The following is a 22,823-nucleotide window of genomic DNA, read 5'->3' as shown; positions in this document are numbered from 1 at the left end:
CCACCCTGGGGGATCCTGGGAAATTGGAGATTGGCACTTGCCCCCAGGACTTGGTCTCTGACCTTGGTGCCCCAGAGGCCTGCCCAGGTCCACCACATGAGAGCTCAGGATCCTTTCCCTGTGAGCCAAGACATGTCACCGGTTCTGCAGGGATGAGAGGATGATGAGTCGAGGCAGAAGAGAGTAGGCTCCCCCTCTAGGCACCGTGAACAGCAGCGGAGACCGCTATGTGTCAAAGCCGGGTGCCCAGCGGGGAGATGGACTTGGGCGGGTAGGAGGGCCCGATAACTGGGCTGGGGGAAGAAGGGCTCAGAACAGTCAGTGGGGAGGACAGAACACACGTACTTGCCGTGCAGCATAAACAGCCTTTGCGAAGGCAAGCGGGAAACAGAAGGCCAGAGAAGCATGTCATTTATCAGGTCTACCCTGGCTCTTGCGTCTTTCCGCCCTAGGATTTACCCGTCTGATAGCCTTCAGCCCCTCAGTCACCTCGGGCCTTTCCCTAGTTCCTGGAAGTTCGCTGTACACAGGTCAGGCTACGGGGGACTCTCACTGGCACTGTGCTGGTATACGGTAATGGCTAGTGTCCAGTGCCCCCCAGATGCCCTACAGCCACCCCATCCGTGTATGGCATATATGGAAGCGTCGCTAGCTGTGTTTGCCCACCTAGGCTTAACACAAATCACATTGGTCAGGAGTCCCAGGCTTGGGCTCCCTCAAGTAGTGGACTTTGCCTCCATCTCACAGCACTGGCTCCGCTCTGGGGCACACACCTGTTTCCCTTCTGGTTCTGCAATCACATCTTGTCGGCTTTTAATCACAAATTCATCCCCCATGCTAACCAGGAGCCATGAGAACTAAAAGTGAGGGAAAGAACTCTACAGGAGTATGGGGCAACAGGCTGCCATGGGAACTTGAGAGACCCTACCCAGGACACCCACACGCACCCCCAAGACCTCCCACACCCACACTCACTCCACCTCCCGCTTCCGGATGGTTCGACCCGAGGCCAGCACCTCAGCCACCTTGGATACGATGGGATCGTAGTTCATGCTGGCCACAGCAATCACTTCATCACCTCTATAGAGAGAAGGAGCCTGAGGCTGAGGACCACTAGCAGTGATCCTTGAAGATCCTAACACCTTCTGTTCTGGGGTGCTGGGAAGCTCTTGTCCAGGAAAACAGGATGTCCTGAGCACCCGGGTCTCTACTGGTCCCAGCACTGTCAGCTGCCCTAGGACGCCCCAGCCCTTGGCACGGGGCAGGGATGGACCCAGTCTTAGCATCACCTCTTCTCTACCAGTGTGCCTCTCCTAGCTGTAGACACCTACCTCGGTTTCAACACTTACCTCAGATGTCCGGAAGACTCAGTATTGTCTGATGGTGGAAGAGTTATCACGCCTCCTCATCTTTGCAATGCCTCCTGCTCAGCTACCCCTCTTTCCCATTCTCCTCCCTTCAGACAAGCCCCCTGCTTTGCTAACACTGACCATCCATTCCAGCAGCACGCCCCTGCTCCACGCTCCCACTGCACCCCATTTCTCTCACTTGGTGTAAAAAGCCACAAACTTCAGCTCTTCCAGATCCCCCTGAATGATGACATCATCGAAGCCTTCTCCGTAGCCTGTGGGAGGGTGCCCATGTGAATGGGAAAGGGACCGTCTTCAGAGGCTGGCTCCCTACCCTGCCCTCTCAACTCCTCTCTCCTCTTCACCCTCTCTAGCTCTGTCTTGGTTTTTCCAGACAGGGTTTCTCTGTGCAGCTCTGGCTGTCCTGGATCTCACTCTGTAGACCAGGCTGGCCTCGAACTCAGAGATCTGCCTGTCTCTGCCTCCTGAGTGCTTGGCCTAAGGCATTTCCTTTTTTAAAATTTTTAATTACATTTATTTGTGTGTGTGTGTGTGTGTGTGTGTGTGTGTGTGTGTGTGTGTACACATGCATGTGTGGAGGTCAGAGGACAACTTGCAGGAATTGATCCCTCCTTCCACTCTGCAGGTCCTGGGAATCAAACTCAGATCCTGAGTTTGGCAGTAAGAACCCTTACCCACTGAGCCACCCCACAACCCTCTTCTGAATAGTTTCTAGCTAAGTCTCAACACTGAACCCAATTGACCTTCAATTCCTGATCTTCCCAGTTTGGCCTCCAGACTGCTGGGACTATCGTTCACAACCACACCTGCACTAAGCCAACTTGTTTGCCAATTCTTAGTTCATACTGGACCCAACCCCCACACTTAATCCCACAGTGCCTCCGGCCCCGCCCCTAACTGCTGTAGGCGGCCCCGCCCCCACGATGGGCTTTCAGCTGCCCTCTACAGACTTAGTTACCCGCATAGCGGAGACTCTTGCCAAACATGGCAGTCCACAGATAGGGCACCGTGTTGATCTCCGCCTCCTGCGCCAGCATGTTCTCAGCTGCTACCCGCCCTGAAAGACCCAGGGTGGTTAGAGCACAATCCTTTCCCTCACCACCCCAACACCGCCCGCCCTCAGCCCACTCTGGGGACCCTTGACAGTACGGTTGTTGTCCAGGACTCCCAAAAAAAGGCATCACGTTCCGCCATAGCCCATCTTTGGATACGTTAACTGGTTGGGGGAAAACAACACGTGGCCCCAAGAGACCCCTGACATCACTCACTCCTCTTTGAATGATCTGAAAGGTCTACTGGGGTTGTGAACTACTTCACAGTTGTGTACACAGAAAACTAACCAGACATATCAGGTCTAATGAGGGACTAAACTGGAAGACGGAGGCCAGAAGAAGAAACGGCAGCCCGTGCAGGGCCTGCAGAGTCAGCATGGGTGGCTGTCCACTTCCTGAAGCCCCACCTGAAGCCACCATTGGGTACACTGAAGAAGCTCGGGCCAGCCCTAAGTCCTAATTATATCTGGCCGAGAGTAGCCTTTGGTTCCTTATTCTCTAGCAGCAACGTTAGACCTTGGATTTGAACAGCTCCTGGAATTGGGGGTAGCATTATTATCAGCCCTCCAGATAACGGTGAAGGAGAAATGAAAGGAAAGTAGACGTATGGGGGAAGTCCCTGACGTGGGCAACACGCTGCTCCCTGGATCTCAGGGACTGAGAGAAGCTGTACGGAGTCCACGAGGCTCAGGAAACCCCGTGGCTGCCAAATGTTAAGGGGGGGGGGCAGCTCCACAAACAGCAAATAACCCAACCCAGTCTGGGCTACATCGCTGCCTCCAGGGGTTCATAAAGCAAGTGAGCTCACAGAGATATATAGTGTGCAAGAGACAGGCCCTGAGTAGAAGCTAGCCTACTAAATAAACCCCTCCTCTCCCCCGTGGTGAAGGCTGGTCCAGGGGGAATTCTGCCACATTATGACCTTGATAGTAAAATGGCAATCGGATTGAGAGGGTTCTGCCCAGCTAAATGGCATTCGGAGGAGATGGGCCACCCACACTGATGGTCACTGGGCGAGGCTTGTCCAACAAGCCACCACCTGTCCTTGAACTTAAGACCTCAGATCAAGAACTGGGGGATGGGCCTGAGGGTGGCTGAGGCCCTGGGATGGCCTTCCAGCCCCTAACTTGCTCCGGGCTGGCCGTACCCTGGGCGTGGGCCATCTGCCAGTGTGGGATGTTCACTTTCCGATTGTTCCTCCAGGCCAGAGGAAAGGTGACGGCGTCACCAGCAGCAAACACAGCGGGGATGTTGGTCTGCATCATCTGCGGGGAGAGGACCACGGCTCTGACAGGGGCCTCCGGCCACGCCCCCCCAGCGTCCTGCCCACTTCATCCAGCCCCACCTTGTTGACTGGGATGAAACCTCGGGAATCCAGACCAATGCCACTCTGCCTCAGGAAGCCTGTGGCAGGCACCGCACCTAACGGGACAGAAGCCGTGCATCTACACTCCGGTCCTATCTTTCTCCTGCCTGTCGCTCTCCAGCCTGCTCCAGATCAATCACCTACAGGCTACCCACCCGGGGGCTTAATGAATCCTACCCTCTGTGCCCCCATTCACAGGCTGTGCATCCCTTTAGCCCCAGGAGCTGTCTGCCCCCATAGATGCTACAGAACTCTCCTGTGGGGATCCACAAGCCATGCCTCTCGGGGCCTGTGCTGCCAGCTCGGCTCCTCCCCTATGTCAGCAGGCATAGGGACCAATCAAAGGCTTATCTGTGCCCTATGTATCAGCTGGTAGCAGTCACCTGCTCTGTGAAAGGCCGGGCTAAGCCAGGTACACACTTTCCCGATGGTCCTGTGAAGTGGGTAGGTACCATTGGGGTCCCATTTTACAGACGTGGAAACTGAGGCTCACGTAAGGGATCCAAGGTCACCAGAGAGTGCATATGGGCAGTTCTGTTCACTAGTGCCCACTTGTCTACTCACCAATGCCCACCACGCAGACATCGGCCCGCAGAACCTTGCTGCTTTCAGCACCACCTCCTGCAGCTGCGGGGAGGGGTGGGTGAGCAGACGGGTACAGTTCCTGAGCCCAGGAAGAGACACAGAGAGCAGCAGCAGAGAGAAAAGCCCACCTTGCCCTCCTGAGCCCGCAGCTCCAACACCTCTGTCTGCATATAGAACTTGACCCGGTTGTTTTCAAACATCTGTACAAGCAAGCAGGCACATGGCAGTGGGTGAGACCACGGCCTGAGCTGGCTAGTCAGTCAGGGTCAGTCACAGGCCAGGCACCGGAAGAGGCTCACCTTCATAAGGGCTCGACCGACACGTTCCCCAGGAACCTCCGGAAGGGGGTCTCCTCCAGCTCCACCACAGACACTGAGTGGGCCTTCTCAGCCAGATAGGCAGCCACCTCCATCCCTGGCAGGTGGGCAAGGGCGGCAAGGCTGGCACCCTGACACCTAGGGCCAGCGTGTCCTGGGGACTGGCCACGGCGGTTAAACACCACGCGCATCCCTGGAAGCTACTCACCCAGGAAGCCGGCTCCCACAACAACAGCGTTGCGGCCGCGGGCCAGCCTCACCACACGGTTGGCATCCTCGGGTGTGCGGATGGTGAACACGTTCTCCACATCTTTGCCTCTGCAGGTCAGGGTCTTAGGGCTGAGATTCGGTGAGTGGTGTTAGTGAGGGCCTCCCGCCCTGGGGATACCCTGCTGCCGAGTCTGGGCGAGGAGGGACATGCACTACCTGCTGCCTGGTGCCAGCAACAGCCTGCTGTACTCCATCTTGAAGCCGTCCTTGAACACGACCTTCTTATTCCTCACGTCCACTGTGACCACCTGTGACCCCGGGGGCAGTGAGACCAAGCGCAGGCTTGCGCCTTGTTGCTCACGTCTTACTTCCACAAGATCCCCTGAACCCGGAAGTTAGGCTCCTTGCAGCAACCTCAGGGCAGTCCCACAGCCTGGGCGTCCTTCTCTAAACGCCAGGCATGCCCTAACCCCTGAAAGCTGTCTTTATACTTCCAGGTCCCATCAGGTTCTCTTGTCTTAGCTGAGATCAGACCGTCTCCCCAACCACCCTGCCGGGAAGAAGGGTCAGTGCTGGGTCCCAGGCCTGGGCTGAGCAACCATCACACCCGGGGTGCACATGGCTTCATGTCATTCTGGTTCCCTTGAAGCTTTTTCTTCTTCTATTTTTTGGTTTGTTTGTTTGGTTGGTTGTTTTTCCAGACAGGGTTTCTCTGTGTAGCCCTGGCTGTCCTGGAACTTGCTCTGTAGACCAGGCTGGCCTGAAACTCTGCCCTCTGCCTCCTGAGTGCTGGGATTAAAGGTGTGCTCCACCAGTGAAGCTTTTTCTTTGCCTGTTTCCACCCTTCCCGTCGTACCTGGGCTTCAGTGAGCATCTCGAGGCCATAGGCCCGGAAGAATTCCTTGGGTCTCAGGGCCAGCTGTTCAGGTTGTGCATCCAGGGACTAAGGAACATGGTCATGAGTCAAGTCCAGGTGGTGAGATGGAGCTATTCCATTATACACACACACACACACACACACACACACACACACACACACACACATGTATATATGTATAATATATATTGAGACAGGGTCTCAGTTTGGGCTCTGGCTGGATTGGAACTAGCTACGTAGATCAAACGCACAGAGATCTACCTGCCTCTGCCTCCCAGGTGCTGAGATGAAAGTTATGTTCCATTTTACTGCAAAGGGCACAGAGCCCAGGGAGGGTCAGGTCAATCTGGGTCACATGGGTATATCGGACAGAACTCAACAGACCCAGAGCTCTTGGGGCACCACAGCCGAGCCAGGTGGACTGGAGAAAACAGTCAGCTAGCCCTCCAGGTCGTGACAGGCAAGGCTCCACGCGGACATGACAGGGATCTGGAGGAATAACGATCCACGTGCTGTCCATGCCACCTTGCTGAGCTTGGCTCGGTCATAGGGCAGATGGCGGTCCAGTGTGCAGAGGACAATCCGGTCTGAGAAGCCCTCCTGCCTCAGGGTCTCCGCACACACCAGGCCAGCAGCACCTGAGGGACAGGATCATAGACCAAGGTCTCTCCCACCCTCATGCTTCCTTTTCCTCCATGAACCAATACCAACCTGCACCCACTATGAGGACATTGGTGCTGCTGCTGTGGCCAGCGCTCGGAGAGATGCACTTGGCCATCACCTTGGTCCTTCGCTGTAGCTGCAGGGCCTGGGAGTGGTGGGAGGGGGAAGGGCAGCTGGGGACGGTTCCGGAGGCTCCAGCCCAGCCTCATCTTCCACGCCAGGCTCCCTTCCACCGCAGGTTTTGGAGATGTCCTCCAACCCTTCCACTCAAACCTGGGTCTTGGTGACCCCTGAGTCCCCCTGGTACCTGCTTGCTTGCCCGGACAGTCACCTTCTCCTTCTCAATCTTCACCTGAGAAGGCGCCACAGCACAGCATCAGCACCAAACTCTGAGATGCTTCGGTCCTGACTCCATACCACAGGCTCCCACCACGCCACTTTCCCAGCCCTACCTGGAACTTATGTAGACTGTCCAGGCCTGGGAAGTCCTCTAGGTCCCCAGTACTGATGTTGAAGCAGGCACCATGCCAGGGCAGCGCACACGGCCCCGGGACAGCACACCTAGGCGAAGCAAGTGGGTTCCGGTCTAGAGCCGTGCCCAGAGACTGCTCTCTAGGGCTCCTTGGTATTGGACCTCTCCCCAACCCAGCGGACCCCACAAAGGGATGAGGGTCCTGGGGCCTGCTGGAATCCCTATACAGGCATGGATGGCACGTCCCACCTCCCATATATGCCCTGCCCTGTCTCACCTTTCACCAGGGGTGCTCCATAGTGAGGACACTTGTGGCCCAGGGCATGGAATTCCCCATTGTCCTTCACCAGCAACACCTTCCCCCAGCCCAGCTCCACTTCCCGCATCCTGGGGAGGGCTGGGTTCAGTTAGAAGCCAAGTCCTCCTGGAAGCACCTCCTCCCAGGGTCCGGGCTTTGGGAAGCTCAGAGCAGCTGACGCCCAAAGGCTGCACCCAGGGAGTCAAGAGCCACAGCCCATTCCAGACCACTGCCTCAGCCCAGCCCTTCATGTGTGGCCTCTCCCATGCCATCCACCTCGGGCCCGCCACCACCCTCGCAGCCCAGCACCCACTGGCCATTCTCCAGGTCCTTGACGTGGCAGACAGTAGCCTCCACACAGTCCTGAGGGCTGGGGTAGGGCTGTGGGGTGGGCAGGCGCTCTTCGGCACGGAAGTGGCGCGCTGTGCCATTGCCCTGGTAAGCCCGGGGGCTGCCCTTGCCGCCGGCCGCCGGCTCCTCCTTGGCCCGCTCTTTCTCAGGCAGCACCACTTCAATCTTGAGTTCCACTGTGGACAAGGCAGCCGTGAGCCCCACCCCACGGGACGAGCAGAGGCCAGCAGGAGGCAGCTGACCTCGGCTCACTCGTGTACATCTCCTTCTCGCTGAAGAGCCCAGGGTCTGCGCTGAGGCCAGCACGCCACCAGCGAGCTCCAGCCACCCCAGACACTTTTCCAATGACAGAAGCAGTGACGGAGGCTCGGCTCTTCACACCGGAGCCATTCTCTCTAGGAATGTCTGGAGGAAAGAACCTCCATGCCCAGCTCATCTAATGACGGACAAAGACGAGGTCTCTGCTCGGAGACACACTTGCAGCTCGATTCACAGCTGGGCAGGGCGAAACAGAGTTCACCAGGCAGAGTGGCTCACTCCTGTAATGAGCTGAGGCTGAGCAGCCCGGGAAACAAAGTGAGACCTTATGTCAAGAAATGATAAGGGTGGGTGTGGGGACAAGAATCACTGCCCTTGGAACTTTCTCAGTAGCTTTGAAAATGTTTTGCTCTTTGGGGGTTGTGTTTTGTTTGTTTAGACAATCTCATACAGTTGGACGACTACCGCCTCAATTCAACATCTGCCTGACAGCGTCTTTGAATTCTTGACCTCAGGTAGACACTGCCTATTCCCGTTTGAAAAGTTTATACTTTTCAATTTAAAATAAAAAAAATGACTGCCTAGGGTCGGAGAGTTGGCTCAGTGGTTTAGAGCACGTCTTGTTGTTACCTAGGACCCAGGTTCGATTCCCAGCATCCACACGGAGGCTCACCACCTCCTCAGGCACCACGCACGAACGTGGTGCATAGATGTTCATGGAAGCAAAACACTCATACACATAAAATAGTAAAAATAAATCTAAGGGCGGAGTCTGGAGCAGCCTGCCAGATGCAGAGGGAGCAGGAGCTGAACATGCCATGCTAATAAAGGTTCTTGGTCCTCACCACTCAATTTCAACTTCCCACCAGCTCTGCTCTGGGCCTTGCCTAGATCTGTAGTTCCAAAGAGCATGCCTAAGACCCTGAGCTCCCAACCTGCTTTCAAGGTGCCTGTGAGAACGACACCTCAGACCAACATTCAAAGGCTCTTAACCGTCTGGCCTCAGGGCAGCAACTCAGAGGCAACGGGCTTCTGTGTCACCTCTAACACCTTCCAAAGAGAGGGACAATTCCAGAATCTGTGCTCAAAAAGTCAACCCTGAGACAGAGCCCACCAGCACCGATTGGACTAAGAGCCCCAGTTAGACCAAGAGTGTCAAGTGGACCAAGAGCGACCCCTCAGACACAGACGCCACTGGCACCGAGAGTGGAGGGAGAGATGAGCAGACGCCAGTGCAAAAATACAGTCAGCAGCATAAAGACCAAATATGGCAACACCTGAACCTAGTGGTTCTACACCTGCAAGACCTGAACATCCCAATGCAGAAGAAACAGGAGAAAGAGATCTTAAAAATGACTTTAAGAAGATGCTAGAGGCCCTTGAAGAGGAAAGCGAAATTCCCGTAAAGATTTGAAAAAAAGAAAAATGTTGGAAGAATTGAATAAAGAACTTGAAGAAATGAAAAACAAAATATTAGAAGAAACTCAATAAGGAATTCAAGGGAACAAACAAAAAATTGGAAGAATTCAATAAAGAATTTGAGAAAAAGGCATACAAAAAATGGAAAGAATTAAAGAAAGAATTCGAGAAAAAGACAGACAACGAATGGGAAGAATGCCGGGCGTGGTGGCGCACAGCCTTTAATCCAGCACTCGGGAGGCAGAGGCAGGAGGATCTCTGTGAGTTCGAGGCCAGCCTGGTCTCCAAAGCGAGTTCCAGGAAAGGCGCAAAGCTACACAGAGAAACCCTGTCTCGAAAAACCAAAAAAAAAAAAAGAATGGGAAGAATTCAAGAAACAGAGAAACAAAAAATTGGAAGAATTGGAGAAAAAGACAAACAAAAATGGGAAGAACTCAAATCCCTTAAAGAAAGCCAAGAAAAAGAAATTAACAGGTGAGGGAAACAATTCAAGATCTGAAGATTGAAATAGAGGGCAATGAAGAAGACACAAACTGAGGGAACGCTGGAAATGGAAAATCTGAGAAAATGAACAGGAACTACAGATGCAAGCATAACCAACAGAATGCAAGAGATGGAAGAGAGAATCTCTGGTATTGAAGATACAATAGAGGAAATAGATTCGTCAGTCAAAGTCAAGTGTTTCCACTTTGGCTACTTCTTACAGTCTAACTTCAGTGAGGATGATGCTCATTGGTTTTTGTCCCTTCCAGGGCTGCAGACTTTGCCTCATTCAAATCCAGATAGTGGTGGGCTTATTACATTTAATAGAAAGTATTTCATTGAACAAATGAGTGGATGAATGAATGAATGAATCCTTGCAACAACCAGATTGTGTTCTCTGTAAGCATTTTGGGTAGGTATGGATTTGCTTATGAGATACTATGATGGATGTTTGAATCTGTTTACTCCATGAGACATATAAGACATTATTTAGTGCCATCTCTAGGTTGGTAAAATAGTCTTGCCTATATCAGTTACCCACTTTGCTCTTCATCAGAGTAGGTAGGAAGTGGCTTTGATCTTTTTCAATCTCACATTCGTGCTCAATGCACTAAAATCTGTCACCACTGAGATTAATAAAAGGAATATGCCCTACAACTCTGGACTTAATTCACAAAAAATAAATAAATCTAAAAGAAGGACATCTCTGAGCAGTGGTACAGTGTGTGAAGTACGCACAGGCTCTGGATTCCACCCTCAGAACTGCAGCAATAGCCAATAACAAACAATAAATTGATGTTTTAAACCCAGAACAGGGCACAGCAGTGTACACCTGTGATCCCAGTGCTAGGAGGTGGAGAACGGGAGGGTCAGGACTTTAAGGTCCTCCTCAAGACACATGAGGAGTTTTGAATCCAGCCTGGGGTGGACGAGTGCACAGGGCACGGCAGGCCTTAGCAGAAAGACTTAGCACAGGTGAAGTACTGGGACCAACGTCCTCAGTACCAACAGAAGGGACGTAAAGCACAGGGTATAACTTCAACTGCTTTATCTGTGAAATTTTTAAAAGCAATTATTTATTTATGTATGTGAGTGTTTTATATATGTTTGTCTGCACCCAGAAGATCCCCTGTGACTACAGTTATAGACAATCTGCCATGTGGGTGCTGGAACTGAACTCAGGACCTCTGGAAGAGCAGCCAGTGCTCTTAACTTCTGGGCCATCTCTTCAGGCCTTACATATGTTTTTAAAAAATTATTGCCAGGCAGTGGTGGCGCACGCCTTTAATCCCAGCACTCGGGAGCAGAGCCAGGTGGAACTCTGTGAATTCAAGCCCAGCCTGGTCTACAGAGTGAGATCCAGGACAGGCACCAAAACTACACAGAGAAACCCTGTCTTGAAAAAACAAAATAAATAAATAAATAAATATTTTATGCATATGAGTGCTTTGCCTGGATGTATGTCTGGGAAGCACGTGTGTGCATGGTGGGGATTCCAATAGATTCCCTAGATCTGGAGATACAAACAGTTATGACCTGCTATGTGGGTCCTGGGACTCAAACCTGGTTCCAAACCCCAGTTTCAATCTCTCTCTATATATATAAATATATATGTATTTCAGTTTTGGTTTTTTGAGTCAGGGTTACTCTGTGTACCCCTGGCTATCCTGGAACTCACTCTGTAGACCAGGCTGGCCTCAAACTCAGAGATCCACCTGCCTCTGCCTCCCGAGTGCTGGGATTAAAGGTGTGCGCCACCACTGTGCAGATTTCAACTTTTTGTTTTGGTTTGTTTGTTTTTTCGAGACAGGATTTCTCTGTGTAGCCCTTCGACTTCTTACTATAGCTATGGCCATCAGGTTGGGATTCAGTCAACACTTGCCAAACCCCAACGAGTTGATGTCTCTGTGTGCAGGGTCTGGAGCCCTGACAGTGGAGCAACACAGAGAAGCAGGCCCATGGCTTGCACACAGAGCCTGGACAGTGTCTGCGGGCCCACTCCAGGAGAGCAGAGCAGGTATCTGTAGACGGACATTTCCTTCTTTGAACTTTTCTGCATTCCCCAAAATCCCCATGACGTGCCTGGGGTATTTTTTTTTTTTTTTAATTAGAAGGGAACAATAAACAGAATTTTGAGCAGCGTAATCCGGTCTCCTGGGCTGCTGCAGCAGGGAGGAGGGAGCTAAGCCCAGGCACAGCATGCGCTAGAGGGGGAGCAGGTGGCTCCCCTCTCCATCCCCCCAGGCTTCAAAGCCTCTCTCCGGCTTTTACCTCTGAACCCCTTCACCTCAGACCTGACACCCCAGAAACAAAGGTTACAAGGACCACCCTGACTGTTGAGTCACACCTCCTGGCCTACATCTGCTGCCCTGGACCCCATCCCTCCAACTGTGGCTAGCTCATGCTCAGGCTAGCTCACGCTCAGGCTAGCTCACGCTCAGGCTAGCTCACGCTCAGGCTAGCTCACGCTCAGGTGCAGTGCCTGGAGTTGCATCCTCTGGCTCTCTAGGCCCTGAATGGGTCCTTGATCCTTGCATGCTGGGCCAAGTCCCCTGCACAGCCAGGCATCCCAGCCTCCACTCAGGCCCAGCGATTGCAGGGACACAGGCAAAGAGCAGCTCCTTGACTGGGCATGGTGGGGAGGACACAGCCACACCGTGGAGGCTGTCACGTGGGGTGGGGACTAACACACTTTATGTAATGGTGTTAGAATGTTTTTGGAAGAATTAAGAAGAAAAATATGTCGGGCTCAGCTGACATCAGTGGTGTGAGCTGTGGGAGGCCACAGGAACGGCTGGCTGGCAGGGGTGCAGAGAGACTCCAAGTCAGGCTGTTAGTCTTTCCTCCTTCCGGAAAGCTCCAAGGCATGCTCACTGGCGTTCTCCGGGGAGTCGTTAAGTCAGAAGCAGCAGAAGAAGAGCAGGTAGTGGACACTGCCGACCCACAGGACTGGTCAGCCCCAGTTCCATGATCCCATCAGCCCACCAGACACTGTCATTGCCTCTCGGGCCTCAGGACACTTGAGTCACAAAATGAGAAAAGAGGCTATGGTGGAGGCCACCGCCGGACTCACACTCAGCTCCGTCTCCAGCAGGAGTGACTGACACCTGTAATTGCAGCGCTTGGGAGCCTAAGGCAGAGAACTGTCATGAGCTCAAGGCTAGCCTGGGCTTCCCAGGGAATTCTAGGCCAGCCTGGGTTACCATGTGAGACCCTGCTTCAAAAATGGGGTAGAGAGAAACGCAGAGCGTCGTCTACCCATTTGCTGATCATGTATATAACTGGAACCAAAGTTCCACTTTTTGAAACTGAGCAGTAGTGTTTTCAAGTTTTTTAATTTGGCTTGGTTTGGTTTTTGTGCTAGAACCCAGGGCCTCTCACGCGTTCAGCACTCACTCTACCTCACATACAAGCCCTGGTAACAGATTTGCCAACTAGCTCTGAGCTTCCTGGCAGATGTGGTAAAAAGCAAAAGCCTAATAAATAATAGCCAGATCAGGAGAACTGTACTTGTGTGGGTGGACACTCAGGGTGGGGGTAGGTTGTTTGTGAAGCGTGTGTGTTATGGAATATGGGGGTATGCACACACATGTGTGTTAACATGTGAAGACCAGCAGCTGGGCCTCAGGAGTCTGTCATTTTCTCTCTCTCTTTTTTTGAGACAGGCTCTCCACTGAACCCAGGCCTCAGTGATTGGCTACCAGGCTGCACGTCTGTTCTCCTCCCACCCCAGTCCTAGGGTTACGGGTACACACACCTGGCTATCATGTGGGTCCTGGGGATCCGAATCCGGGTGTGGTGGGGACCATTGCCTTCAGGTCACTTTCTACCAGTTTCTGACAAGGGTAAGCCACTGGCTTAAAAGTCTTAGGAAAGAACAAAGAATTGCCAGACATGACGCTGGATGCCTTCAATCGCAGCACTCGGGAGCAGGGGCAGGCAGACCTCCATGAGTTCAAAAACCAGCCTGGTCTAACAGAGTGAGTTCCAGGCCAGCCAGGACTACACTGGTGGCCCTGTCTCAAGAAGACAAAAAACCCAGAACACGACATGCGGACTCAAGGCAAATTCTGACAACGCTAGGACACGGCCATGAAGAGCAGCAGAGAAAGGGAGCCGTTACAGAAAGGGTTGCTACAGGCTCTGGTCTCATCCAAGCCCCTGCTGACCCCTGCCGAATCAGGCCCACATCCTGAGACTTCCTGAGTTTCAACCCCCGACTGGAGCCCGAGCCTGCGGCTGCAACCCAAAATCCCCCTCAGAGAGGGAGAAACGAAATCACGCCTGCAAGTACTTCTTGAATGCCAGGGTCAGCAGCAGGTACCCCTCGACCCCGCGCCGCCCACGCCCCCCACCCCACCCCACCCCCCCGCCGCCGCCGCCTGCTTTCTCCATGGGGACATGGAGGGCCAGAGAGGGGCAATCAGCCCCTGGTCACAGAGGTAGGAGGGTAAAAAGCCCAGGTTTTAACAATTGGCTATTCTTACTACTCAGAGGCAATGTTTGAGACCCGTCAGAGCAACACAGAGCAATCTGGATAAAGGGTAAGAGGAGACGTAACCAGCTGTTGAAGGTCCCACACCACAAAGCCACCCACCAGCCAGGCCCTCACCGGGACAGAATGTGTCCCCTCGAGTTGTAAGCCAAAATAAATCTCTCCTCCCTTAAAATACAAAGTTTTAAAGCCATAAACAGGGGCCTAAAAGAAAAAGAGAGAAAAAAAAAAACACATAAACTGGTTGACAGCTAAGGCCTGTGATCCCAGTGGGTGGCAGGCTCACAGCACAGTCAAGGCCAGCCTGGTCTATAGAGTGAGGTCACTGAGGGCCACATAGTAGAACTCTTTTTTATAAGAGGGGAGGGTGGCTCAGAGATCAAGATTTGCTGCTTTTGCAGAAGACCTAGGCTTGGCTTCCAACTCCCATGCCATGGCTTACAACTAACCACCAGGAACTCTAGTTTCAGGGGATTGGATGCACTCTTCCGGCCTCCACAGGCACTGCACACAGGGAGGGAAACACTCACACACATAAAATAAAAACAGCCAGACAGCGGTGGCGCACGCCTTTAATCCCAGTACTCGGAGGCAGAGGCAGGCGGAATCTCTCTGTGAGTTCGAGGCCAGCCTGGGCTAGCCAAGTGAGTTCCAGGAAAGGCGCAAAGCTACACAGAGAAACCCTGTCTCGAAAAAACCAAAAAAAAAAAAAAAAACATCAAAAGGAACTATGATACAGCTTAGTTGGTAGAGTGTTTGCCTAGCATTTCCAAAGCCCTGAGTTCTCTGCCTAGTACTGAATACACTATGGTTGATGACCCACTCCTCTAAGTCCAGATAGGTGGAGCAGGAGGATCACAAATTCAAGATCATCCTCAACTCCATAGTGAGTCTGGGGCCAGCCTGGCTATATGAGATCTTGTCTTAAAAACAAACAAACAAAAAACAATCAACAGACAAGGGACGGGTCAGGGGCAATGGCTAGCTCTAGATCTGAAGCGTGAGAGTCGGGGTCCCTGGTTAGGCCAGCTCTTTGGGTGGTATCTTGTTTCTTTGGTCCTGCCAGCTGGGCAGTCCCACAGGTACCCAGTAATGAGACTCACGTGGAATCTTGCTGGCACATCCCTGTCCACTCCGAGAAGGGAGACAAAGACAGTGGGTACCTGTGGCAGAGGCTGAGGGGCCTGGCACAGACTAAGGCAGGAAGGGCAGTCTCCACCACCACCTGCAGTGGCTCACAGCTCTGCTCCCTCCCCAAGTCCTACCACAGACCCACGAAAGGGAGAAAAGCCTTCTGCGTCCAAGGTAACCGAGCTGATGGGTATCATGTAAGGAGAGCTATGCAAGCTGGCAGAGTGACCCAGCCAGGGCATGTTGGGTAGGGTGGGTGGGTGAACACTGACTGGGCCCTGAAGCCCTCGGTCTCCGCATCCTGTCATGGCTACGGGTCCTGCTTCCTGGAGGTTATGACTAGGGAAGAGGAATTTGTGGAGAAACCCAAAGACATGAGTCCAGTGGCAGGGCAGATCCCAAGTCCTCTAACGCCCTGGAAGGACCCTATCTGGCTGGAGCCTCTAGGACTAGATAGAGCCAGGACTTCCTATATAAATGGAGACTAGAGAAGGGCAAATGATGGTCCACGCCTTTAATCCAGCACTTGCAAGGCCACAGGCAGGAGGATCTCTGCCAGTTTGAAACCAGCCTGGTCTATATAGTAAAGACCCTGTCTCAAAAACAAAAACAAAAACCCAAACAAAGAAAAACAAAAAGGAGATGAGGCCAAGAGATGACATCAGATATCACACGGTGATGAGAAGAGGTGAAGAGACCTGCCCGTCATACCCTGTCAGCAATGAGAAGTGAAGAGACCTGCCCATCATACTCGGCCAGCCTCTTTGAGAGGTCAGTGTCCAGGTCCATTTTGTAGCGAGAGAAACTGGGCCTCAAAGAAGTCACACTGTGGCCGAGAACATCCCCAGGGCCTATCATCTCCAGGGATGGAGGAAGCAGCCCCTTCCCCAACCTTCGAGCCCCACTGTTTTAAGAGGAATCAGCTGTTGTCCCTGTCACTGACACAGTGCCCAATAAAGAGGGCTGCTATGGCCGAGTCCAGGAGAGCCTTCCTAGGCCTTCACCCTCTTTCCTGCAGTGCATTAACATTCTGGGCTCCTGCCTAGCCTGACCTACTTTGGAGGCTGGTGGAGTGCAGAGAGGGGAGGGGAGGCTGCCCGAGAGAGGGAGGTACCTGGCTTGGGCTTGGAGAAGCAGCGCCCATGGTAAATGGCCTGAGATCTGGCCGGGCCGGTGGGAGCACAGACGGCAGGCTGTCCAGCTGTCCAAAGGTCTACGATGTCCCCTGCAGGGCTGGACCGCCTGTGGTCCTCAGAGACGCTGGGGCTGCCATGCCAGCTGGACAGATTTAGGACCTGCAGGGGAGATGGGACATTGGTGCAGGAGTGGACACCGACGAAGGCGTGCGTGGAGTCCTGGAAGAGGCCTGCACGGGAAGTTCAGAACTTGTGTGGGGGCACTCTGGTAGCACCTGTCTTCCTTTGAGGCTTCCTGGCATAGGGACCTCACACCCCCTTATCTTGGGATGCACTGTTGGAGACTCTGTGCTCTAGTGTCTGCCACTCTCCATTAGTCTGCGCTGAAGAGACCCTGGCCCAGACTGAAGGAGAGACTCTGGGACTCTCCGTTTTCCGAGGGAAGACCTCCAAGTCTGCACCAAACCTTAGGAACCAGAGCCCCCCTCCCTCCAGTGGGAGTGACGAGGGTCTTGCCCCAGTCTTTGGCACCCACTACCCTGACTAGCAAGCCCTAGTCACCTACCTCCTTTCAAGGGAGCCCTGCTCCCCGCTTCCAGCCTGCAATGGAGAGACTGGGTGGGCCTTGGACCGCAGGGCAGGGAGGGCCGGGTCCAGGAGGGTCCAGCCCTCCTTCTAGCGTGAGTTGCGGCCAGGAGGGGGCTGTGGGTGTGGGGCTAGGCCAAGCCCCTGGTCCCCAGGGAAACCCAGCTCTGTGGGGAAAAGAGCGGGCAGCCAGCCCAGGACTGATGGGGCTGGGGAAGCGGGAACCAACCAACACAGCTCTGCCCGGTGCCCAGCGGCCATCAGTTCCCCCAGCCCCCGTTCGCTGTGCACTACCCAGGTCATGGGCCACAGAAGACGGAAAGACTGGGGCCCAAGGTCATCACGATCAAGCAGCAGGTGGGGTGTCTGTGTGGTCCCCGGCTCGCCACCCTAACAACTCCTAAGATGAGCAGGGCTGGGGCGGTCCCCGGATCGCTCTAAGGCTGCATATGGTGGACAAGAGCACCTGGTCAACAGATCACTGCAGCCGTGTGTCCCCACAGGCACAGGTGGGCCTTCTGAAAGGCGTGGACTTTGGAAAGGCTTGGGACAAAGGTGTAACTACCCTGTTTACAATTGACTGCTCCACATTCTACTAGGCAGCCAGCCCTGGAAAAGTTCACCTGGAAATTCTTCCTGAAGTCTGCACTCAAGGTGTTGCTGAGACTTACTTGACTTGTCCAGACCCCAGGAAGGAGCCAGAGACCCAAGAAGGAAGGAAGGAAGGGAGGGAGGGAGGAAGGAAGGAAGGAAGGAAGGAAGGGCCCAGCCACTGCTGGCTCCTGATTGTAGCTGCAAATAAATACAGGTTAGAAGGAACCAAAGCCACGTAGGTGTGCCTCCCCGCTTGTCACCAAGCGCGTCTGTAAAAACTCAGACCAGAGAGTCCTTTCAGAGGTGTTGATTTCCCTGTGTCTGCTCTGCCCACCTCCTTCCCGCCTGGTCTCAGGACTCACCTGTTGGGCCTGAGGTCCTACAGACAGACTGCTTTTGACCCTAGGGTCCAAGCCAGCTGTTCACTGCCTTCCCAGGTGCCAGAAGTTTACGTGTGGGCCTCAGCCTGCGGGGAGATTTGGTGACCATGCCTTCCACCTAGGCCAGCTTGGGCCAGTCATCCCAATCAAAGGCAAAAGTTACTTGGCCTGCAGGAGAAGACCACTGCATTTTGTTGCCAGAAAAGTTCCAACACTGGCCGCTGCACACTCCCATCAGAAGCTTGCGTCCATTCCCAAGAAGTCTAGCAGGCTCTGAGTTACCCCACCTCACAGAGGTCCCCCGGCTTCTGCATGCTCCCAGGACACTTCTGGATGCAGGCCAGCCCGAAGCCTGCTTCTTTCCCCATCCACGTCCCTCTCTTCGCTCCTGGTGTGTGTTGGGTGGAGGGCGTTTTTTTTTTTCTTGCTTATCCTAGGCCCTCTGTGGCTTCAGGTGCCCTGGGACTGCTGCCATGGAGCGCCTCTCTTGTGATTCACATTTGGGAGGGAGGGGAGGTGCAATCCTGCCACGCCAACTCTCCCTGTCCCACTCCCCTGCCTTGCACGTGGCAATTTCCCTCGATATGGGAAGCCTTTTTTCTAGCACCCTTACCGGCTTCTTTGCGGCTCCCTCTCCAGACGCAGCAGCCAACCAACGGATCAGCACAAGGTAAGGGGGGCTTCAGGCAGCCGAAAGGGGTGCTGGGGAGCAGCAGCAAGGACCGGGGTCGCTCCAGCCTCCTGAGTGCCCCTCTCGCCGGCAGGGTAGAGATCGGCGAGCTCGCTGGCGAGGGCGCGGGGAGCGTGCGGGACAGAGCCAGGCGCGTTCACCTGGCTCGCGCGGCCGCGGGCGAGCGGGCGGCGGCGGGCGGGAGGCAGCGCTCGGGATCCGCGCCCGGCTGCGCCGCCTGCAGGGCGAGCGGGCGGGGGGCGGGCCGGCGCTGCGGCTACACTGCGGCCCCGAGCCCGAGGCGCCCGCCCCGCCCCGCCCGCAGCAAAAGTAGGGTCCACGTCAAGCTTCCAGCCACCTGCCGTGGCGGAGCATAGAAGGCTGCGGGCCGCATCTGAGTCACCCGAGGCCCCCCACCTCGAGACACTGCGCACCGCGTGGGGTCGCCAAAGCCGTCCTTTCTCGCGAGCGGGGTGGAGGTTGAATTTCTGCATGAAATGTCCCGGAAGAAGAAACCCAAACCATGCCCCCTTCTAGGTCTCCTAACTCCATCTCACCCCACTCCCACACATATCACGTTATTACATTTCTTCTCAACCTGTTAGTATTCGAGAGAATTTCCCTGGACTCCCATGGCGTGTTCCCTCCCTGAAGGCGTCTGTGGCCAGCCTGCCCAGGCTGGATTACCACTTTTCTGGACGTTTGTTTTCACGGTCTTTTCTCTGCCGTCTCACTCCATCTCTAGCTGTTGTGGTCAGCTAGAGGCTGCCCCTCCAGCACCAAAACCAGTGGCAGGGAAGTGTTCTGTTTCTGTTAAACACACAGGCCCCACAGGTCTGTTGGGAGGGAGCAGCAGTGTTCCCCTGCTCTGTCCCAACGTTTTACAGATGGAAAGATGGCCCCAGGGACTGAATGTTGCCCAGGCAGAAAGCAGAGGACTCAGGACAGTCTTGCTTGTCTGGCAGGGAGTATGGTTTCTACCATGGGTGCTGCCCCCGTTGAAGAGGCCCATCATTGGAGACATGCTGTCCTGGGGCCTCACACGCACATTAATGAATTGTACCTCTCACCTCACCCTAGCAAGAAAAATAACCCAAGCTGTGACTTCAGATGCACTTCTAAAAAACACAAACACAAAACAACAGGCTATTGCCACTGTTCTTGGTTGGCCCACCACAACTTACGGTAAAACTCGGTTGCTAAGGACACCAGCAAGAGTTGCTGGACAGAGAAACCAGGCTGGGACTGAGCTGAAAAACTTCCTCTCAGCTGACTAGCTTTCACAGAGACAGGAGGTGCTCTGCAGGCCACTGGGGAAGAAAAGCCACCCGTGGTCCTCACGAGCTGGAGACTTTGTGCTATAGCACCCACACCCACTGATGGACAGTGGTACAAAAACCACGGGGTAACCAAGCACTTCACTGCTGGACTTAAGGCCGGCCCCTCAGGAGAGAATCCGTGCCCGTACTATAAACTGGTTAAAAGCCCACGGCCAAGGAGGTCACGGCCCTAAGAGATCCCCGCTACTGCTGTCTTGCTAGCATGGACGTGTCAAATTGCCTTCTAATTATTTATGTTTATCCACATCAGTGCCCCGAGGCGCTGCTTTCCGCAGAGACCAACAAACTGATGAGGGACTCACACTAGCCGAAATGCCGAGAAATACCTGACTCCGGAGGCTCAGCCACGAATGGGATGTCTGTGTCAATCTCTGTTTGCTCACGGTCTCAGGGTAAAGACGGAGAGGGGCAGAGGGGCATGCGTGACCCTGGAGGGTGGGGACGGATGCCGCGAAAGCACTGTTTTCTGGACAAGACAGAGTCGTTGTACTCACGCACTCACTGAAGCTATGGTTACCTGCTCAAATCCTGCACAAGAGCAGGCCCAAAAGGTGAGCCAGCATTCCAGCAGGCAGCACTAATTGACTCAGTAGTTGCTATTTTGTCTTTTTTTCCCCCCCCAGAGCTGAGGACGGAAGCCAGGGCCTTGTCCTTGCTAGACAAGAACTCTAACACCGGCTAAATCCCAACCGGATTTCATTAGCTTGCAAAAAACAAAACCAAGAAAGACATGAAGGAGGAGGGGGTATGTTGGCATGTGGCGGACGGACAGTTGGAGGTGTATATGATCAAGATACATGAAATAAAAGGGGGATAAAAGATCTGTGGGGATTTTTTTTCCTTCTGAGACAGGGTCTCATTTAGCCTAAGCTGGCCTCAGACTTGCAATGTAACCCAGGATGACCTTGACTTCTGGTTCTCCGGCCTCTGCCTCCCTAGCGCCAGAACTTTAGGCATGGATTACCAGACTAGACACTGGGCTAAACCAGGGCCTGTCCATGCTAGAGCTCTGTCCTCAAACCCGAGTCTTCTGAACCCGGGGCTAGCTCTGTACCTCAAACCCTGGCTGACCTGGAACACTCTACATAGCCCAGGCTGGCCTCAAACTCACAGAGATCCGCCTGTCTTTGCCTCCTGGGCTAGGATTAAAGGTGCGTGCCACCAATAACCTGCCTTAAATCTTTTTTATAATATATTCATTTTTATTCATGTGTCTAGATGCTTTGTCCATCTGTATGTCTACGCACCAGGCACATGCAGAGCCTGTGGAGTCCAGAAGAGGGCATTGGATCCCCTGGAGGTAACTGATGTTCGTAAGCTGCCATGTGGATGCTGGAACCACTCAGCAATTGTCCTTAACCACTGAGCTATCTAGCCTACTCCAAAACTTGGAATCTTTCAGCCTCAGCTTCCTAAGTAGCTGGCACCACCATATGCAGCTTGATTTACTATTTGTTTTTTATTTATTATTTTTGAAGTTATGGGAATCCAATCCGTGGTCTCACTTGTGCTAGAAAAGTGCTCTGCCACGACCCTGTATCTTCAACTGTTTTGTATTTTTCTTTTTGTTTTGATTTTTTCAGGTTGTTTTTTGTTTTGTTTTTTGACAGGTTTCTCTGTGTATTGGCCTTGGCTGTCCTGGAACTCACTTTGTAGACCAGGCTGTCTTGAACTCACAGAGATCCTCCTGCCTCTGCCTCCAGAATGCTGGGATTAAAGGTGTGTGGGCCACCACTGCCTGGCTGTTTTTTTTATTTTTCATTCTGAGACAAAGTCTCACTAAGTTGCCCAGGTTAGCTTTGAACTGACTGTGTAGTCCAGGCAGGCGTTGAACTTTCCGCTGCCCCTGGAGTAGCTGAAATTAGTCATGGACCAGCAGGTATGATTAGCATTTGTTCTTCACAATTGGTCAGAGGACGGGAATCTGAGGTTCGGAGAGGTTAGGGACTCTGTACTGGCTGGTGTTGTATGCTAGAGTCAGAGAGAAGGAGCCTCAGTTGAGGAAACGCCTCCGTTGAGACCCCAGCTGTAAGGCATTTTCTCAGCTAGTGATCGATGGAGGAGGCCCGGCCCATGGTGAAGAGCGCCATCCTAGGCTGCTGGCCCCAGGTTCTGTAAGAAGCAGGCTGAGCCAGTCACAGGAAGCAAGCCAGTAAGCAGCACTCCTGCTGGGTTCCACCTACCGAAGGCATTGCTGGCCCCAAAGGCTTCTGTACCAGAAAGCAGGCATAGAGCCAGATACACAGGAAGCAAAGCCAGTAGTCAGCAGCAACGTCCTGCCAATAAGGATAATTATGCCATGGCGCTCCCCTGCATGTGTTCAACTGCATGCACGCTTTCCCTAGCCCCAGCCGAACATTGCATGCGACTCTCTGCATGGGGTTATCCAGCACTGCGCTCCTGACAGCCCAGAGCATGCGGGCTCCTGCATGGGCTAGATACAATCCAACCAATGCCGCTATCCAAATGCCCACACCGTTGCCAAAGCAACGGGCCGTCCTGCCTATGCTGGTGATCTTGCACCAACCCTGCGCTCCTGCCCCAGGTTTGCAATGCGCTCCTTGCCCAGGTTGCATGCGCTTCCTGCAATGGGTCCTGACCCCCCATGCAAGCTCCCTGCCCCAGGTGCCTGACTCAAAGTCCCACCCCTGAGTTCCTGATAATTCTGACTTCAATTCAAAGTCGAAATGCAAGGACACCGAGCAAACCCTAGTTCCGAAGTGTACAGCCTGTTTCCCCCTCTCCATCCCTTGCCTCTCTTGCTCTCGCGC

At 53.7% G+C, this 22,823-nt stretch overlaps 1 protein-coding gene across 1 annotated transcript; it reads right to left on the bottom strand.

Moving 5' to 3' along the window:
* Positions 1 to 55: 55 nt before the first annotated feature.
* Positions 56 to 18,410, bottom strand: LOC114710535 (apoptosis-inducing factor 3-like). The gene is given in 24 exon segments (XM_028894698.2): positions 56 to 144; positions 346 to 366; positions 976 to 1,080; positions 1,549 to 1,624; positions 2,329 to 2,427; positions 3,570 to 3,687; positions 3,768 to 3,844; positions 4,353 to 4,394; positions 4,397 to 4,415; positions 4,502 to 4,573; positions 4,673 to 4,704; positions 4,707 to 4,787; positions 4,899 to 5,029; positions 5,117 to 5,208; positions 5,757 to 5,843; positions 6,303 to 6,415; positions 6,489 to 6,585; positions 6,748 to 6,792; positions 6,893 to 6,972; positions 6,975 to 7,001; positions 7,190 to 7,299; positions 7,524 to 7,737; positions 16,462 to 16,642; positions 18,330 to 18,410. Coding segments are annotated over 24 exon segments (2,040 nt in total). The 3' UTR covers positions 56 to 104.
* Between the last annotated feature and the right edge of the window lie 4,413 nt (positions 18,411 to 22,823).

Source organism: Peromyscus leucopus, unplaced genomic scaffold (genome assembly GCF_004664715.2).
Source record: "Peromyscus leucopus breed LL Stock unplaced genomic scaffold, UCI_PerLeu_2.1 scaffold_843, whole genome shotgun sequence".
NCBI lineage: Eukaryota > Metazoa > Chordata > Mammalia > Rodentia > Cricetidae > Peromyscus > Peromyscus leucopus.
Note: the sequence above shows the minus strand (reverse complement) of the source record. Positions and strands in the feature narration are given on the sequence as shown.